General features: G+C 36.4%; 1 protein-coding gene across 1 annotated transcript; it reads left to right on the top strand.

The window, feature by feature from the left end:
- Positions 1-523: 523 nt before the first annotated feature.
- On the top strand, positions 524-2,819 carry ABCG9 (ABC transporter G family member 9). Its single transcript, NM_001366476.1, has one exon. The coding sequence runs from the start codon at positions 600-602 to the stop codon at positions 2,742-2,744; it is 2,145 nt and encodes a 714-aa protein (NP_001353405.1). The 5' UTR covers positions 524-599; the 3' UTR covers positions 2,745-2,819.
- Positions 2,820-4,340: the final 1,521 nt, after the last annotated feature.

Genomic DNA, 4,340 nt, shown 5'->3' with positions numbered 1-4,340 from the left:
CTATTTCAATATAGGCAAATTAAAACTAACACTTCCACAACACATGCATGTTAGAGAAAGCGTGTTAAGTTTAAAACACCTCCGCTTAATGGATAACCATTTGTTACCAATGGAGAATTTCTTATCATCTTAAATTCAGGTGATTGGATTTACTCGCTAGGATCTTTTCGTTCTTAATTAAAAAATTTAAATTTAAATTTTGAGTTTGATTTTGTATTTATATTAGAAAAAATGGCTTTTATATCGCACAAATTTAAATTATACAAGACTTCAATATGAATATTAAAATACCGGAAAAAAACATGCATATTATGTTGCGTCTAGGATTTAAGTTTAGTTTGATGCATAAAGAGACGTTCACAGATTTGGGAATTTTGGAGAGATGGATACATACACTATTACGAAAAGATAAATACAAGAAATAAATTTGACGGGTTCAATTTTTTATTTGGTTTAACTAAATAGTAGTGATAAGTTTTTTTTACGTATATAACTATGCTTTTTCTTTTCTTGTTCCATGCACAACATTTTATCATTCAAACCGTGAAAGCTCTTGAAAGAAGAAAAAAAAACATATAGAGATTTGATATATATATAAAATGTCAAAAATTGTAGCTCAAAATGTTTCACCTTTAAGAGATTGTGTACCTCTTTATGATCGGAGACAGACGGTAGAAATGTCGTCGCCGACGTTTGCTCAGTTGTTGAACAACGTCGGAGATCACGTCGCCGGCGGCGAAACTGAAACTCCAGTTCACCGAGTTCTGACGATGCAGCCGCCGAACTCTATTCCGTTTGTACTGTCATTCAGCAACCTCACATACAGCGTGACAGTTCGCCGGAAAAACATTTTTCCGGCAATGTCTAGGGGCTTGACAGAGGAAGCGCCGGTCACGAGGACGAAAGTGCTTTTACACGATATATCAGGGGAGGCGCGTGATGGAGAGCTACTCGCGGTGCTCGGCGCGTCTGGTTCGGGGAAATCGACGTTGATCGATGCTTTAGCTAATCGAATTGCGAAGGAGAGCTTGAAAGGGGAGATGAAATTGAACGGTGAGAAATTGCATACGAAGTTGCTGAAAGTGATATCGGCGTACGTAATGCAAGACGATCTCCTTTATCCGATGCTTACAGTTGAAGAAACTTTAATGTTCTCAGCAGAGTTTCGCCTTCCACGAACTCTATCGAAATCGAAGAAGAAGAGTAGAGTTCAAGCATTAATCGATCAATTAGGACTCCGAAACGCCGCCAAAACTATAATCGGCGATGAAGGCCACCGAGGAGTCTCCGGTGGTGAAAGACGGAGAGTTTCGATCGGAATCGACATCATCCATGATCCGATCATCTTATTTCTCGATGAACCTACTTCCGGTCTCGATTCCACCAGTGCTTTCATGGTGGTTAAAGTCCTTCAACGAATCGCACAGAGCGGAAGTATTGTGATAATGTCGATTCATCAGCCAAGTAATCGGATTCTCAGTTTACTTGATCGATTGATCTTCTTATCACATGGACAAACTGTTTACAGTGATTCACCGTTCAATTTGCCCCAATTTTTCACTGATTTTGGTCATCCAATTCCAGAAAACGAGAACAGAACAGAGTTTGCCCTTGATTTAATCCGCGAACTCGATGGCACACCTGATGGAACAAATAATTTAGTTGAATTCAACCGAAAATGGAAAAGTTGTTCAACAACATCGACAATATATGATCTATCACTAAAGGAAGCAATAAGTGCGAGCATTTCCAGAGGAAAATTGGTTTCTGGTGCTACTAATCCTACGTCTATGGTTCCTACTTTTGCAAATCCAATATGGACCGAAATGGCAGTACTGTCAAAGCGTTCATTCACAAACTCATGGCGTATGCCGGAGATTTTCTTCGTCCGTTTCAGTGCAGTAATGGTTACGGGTTTTATCCTCTCAACCATTTTCTGGCGGCTCGACAATTCCCCTAAAGGCATATGGGAACGCCTTGGGTTTATAGCATTCGCAGTGTCAACAACTTACTATATATGCGCGGAGGCGTTGCCCGTTTTCATTCACGAGAGGTACATTTTCATGAGGGAAACAGCTTACAATGCTTATCGGAGATCATCGTATTGCCTCTCTCACGCTTTGGTTTCGCTACCATCATTGATAATCCTCTCCCTATCGTTCGCAGCCCTGACTTTCTGGGCTGTTGGCCTAGACGGTGGAGCTTCGGGCTTTTTGTTCTACTTCTCTGTCGTTCTAGCTTCAATCTGGGCGGGGAATTCATTCGTCACTTTCCTCTCTAGTGTCGTTCCTCATGTCATGATCGGTTACACAATCGTAGTTGCATTACTCGGATACTTCCTCCTCTTCAGTGGATTCTACATGAATCGCGATAGGATCCCATCGTACTGGATATGGTTTCATTACCTCTCCCTCGTGAAATACCCATATGAAGCAGTGTTGCTGAACGAATTCAAAGACCCCACGAAATGCTTCGTTCGTGGGGTTCAGTTGTTCGATAACAGCCAATTGGGGGATTTACCGAATTCAATAAAGGAGAAATTATTGGACAATATAAGCGAAACATTGAACGTAACGATAACAAGTTCCACTTGTTTCACGAGTGGCGCAGATATATTGGTGCAACAAGGGATAACTCAACTGAACAAATGGATTTGTTTGTGGGTAACAATTGCATGGGGATTTTCCTATAGGATTTTATTTTATTTCACTTTGTTATTGGGAAGTAAAAATAAAAGGAGGTAATAAATAAGCTAGACATAATATTATAATAATGTATTCGAAGATACTTTTGAATATTGTATTTTCACGAATTTTATCTCAAGCTGGACTTGAACACAAAATCTTTCATCTAGGGTGTCAACATGCATATATGTTTTAAACTTGCACTCTTTCTCCACATGACTAGTACTCCACTCTTGTCCAACTAAATTTCAAATATTTCAACATGCATATGTTGTTGATTTGTTAGAGTTTGGTTTGATTAATTGGTTCTTTAATTATATTTAAGATGATCGTCTAATTAATTAAATTAGGTCATGGTAAAGCTGGTCCTGTGGGCTAATTAATTGGGTTTATGTAATCTTTGATCCAGAAATTATTTACAATTAAACATTCTGTTAAGGAATAACAAAAGTCTCACATCGGTGATTAATGAGATGGGTGGACTCCTTATAAGGCTTGGACAATCATCCTCCCTTTGAGCTAGCTTTTGAGGTGTGAGTTGGACTTAAGACCTAATTTCACATGGTATTAGAGCAGGGTCAATCTCACCTGATGTTGGGACCCCCAAAATCAAATTGTCCACGCACCAGATTCTAAGCACTGGGCGTGAGGTGGGGTATTAAAGAATGACAAAAGTCCCACCTTCGGTGATTAATGAGATGGGTGGACTCTTTATAAGATGTAAGTTTAGACCTAAGACCTAATTTCGCACATTCAACAAGCAAAGGTCACATATGTTGAAACATAAATAAGCTATTGGAAAGTGAAAGCTGTCCATGATAATTCAAATTGTGTAGTATGAACATAGATAAACATAATGAACAAGAAAATTCTTTCAATTATAGGGAAGGAATAGAAATTTTGCTTTCGATATAATGTTGAATAAATTTGAATTCGCTCTCGGTAAGTTCCAATATGAGGGGAAGCAGTAACGCAACTCGAATTCGAGATATCTTATTAGTGATGAAAAAGTATTTGTAACTCCACTACCATCTCTAATGATAATAATTAATGAGGTGTAGAATTGGAAACTTTTGAATAAGAAAGAACATAATTGGTGAACTATTAACAAAATTAATGTAGATATCATATTTTCTTCTAATAATTTATATATATATATATATATCATATTTTATTTCAAAGTTATTATCTTTATAATCTCATCAATTAAATAGCCCCTTAAGTTTTATACATTGACATTTGACAGTATATTATACATTGTATAAACAGTACTCCATTAATAAGTTTTTAAAATAGTTACAAAATGATAAAGGTATAATTGCAACAAATTATTATATCACTCTTAATTAAGAGAAAAAAATATTTTTTGGTATTCTTAATTGTATAAATAGAACATAGGAAATACTTTCCACTTATTTAATTTACATACCAAAAATCAATAATATGTAATAAATTACAAAAAGAAAAATTAAGTACTGAAATTATCTTTGAGTACATTACTATGATATTATCTCTAGCTTATTATTACCTTTTCTTGTTTACTTCCCATAACAAGCAAAAAAATCTTAAAAGAAAAATGTAGTATTCATTATTTTTACATTCGACATATTGCTTATACTGTTTAAAACTTCGAGTCCGGAGCCTAAAGGGTATAAA

The sequence above is a fragment of the Solanum lycopersicum genome, chromosome 4 (genome assembly GCF_036512215.1).
Source record: "Solanum lycopersicum chromosome 4, SLM_r2.1".
In the NCBI taxonomy this organism is placed as follows: Eukaryota; Viridiplantae; Streptophyta; class Magnoliopsida; order Solanales; family Solanaceae; genus Solanum; species Solanum lycopersicum.
The sequence above is the reverse complement of the archived record's forward strand: the minus strand, read 5'-3'. Positions and strand labels throughout refer to the sequence as shown.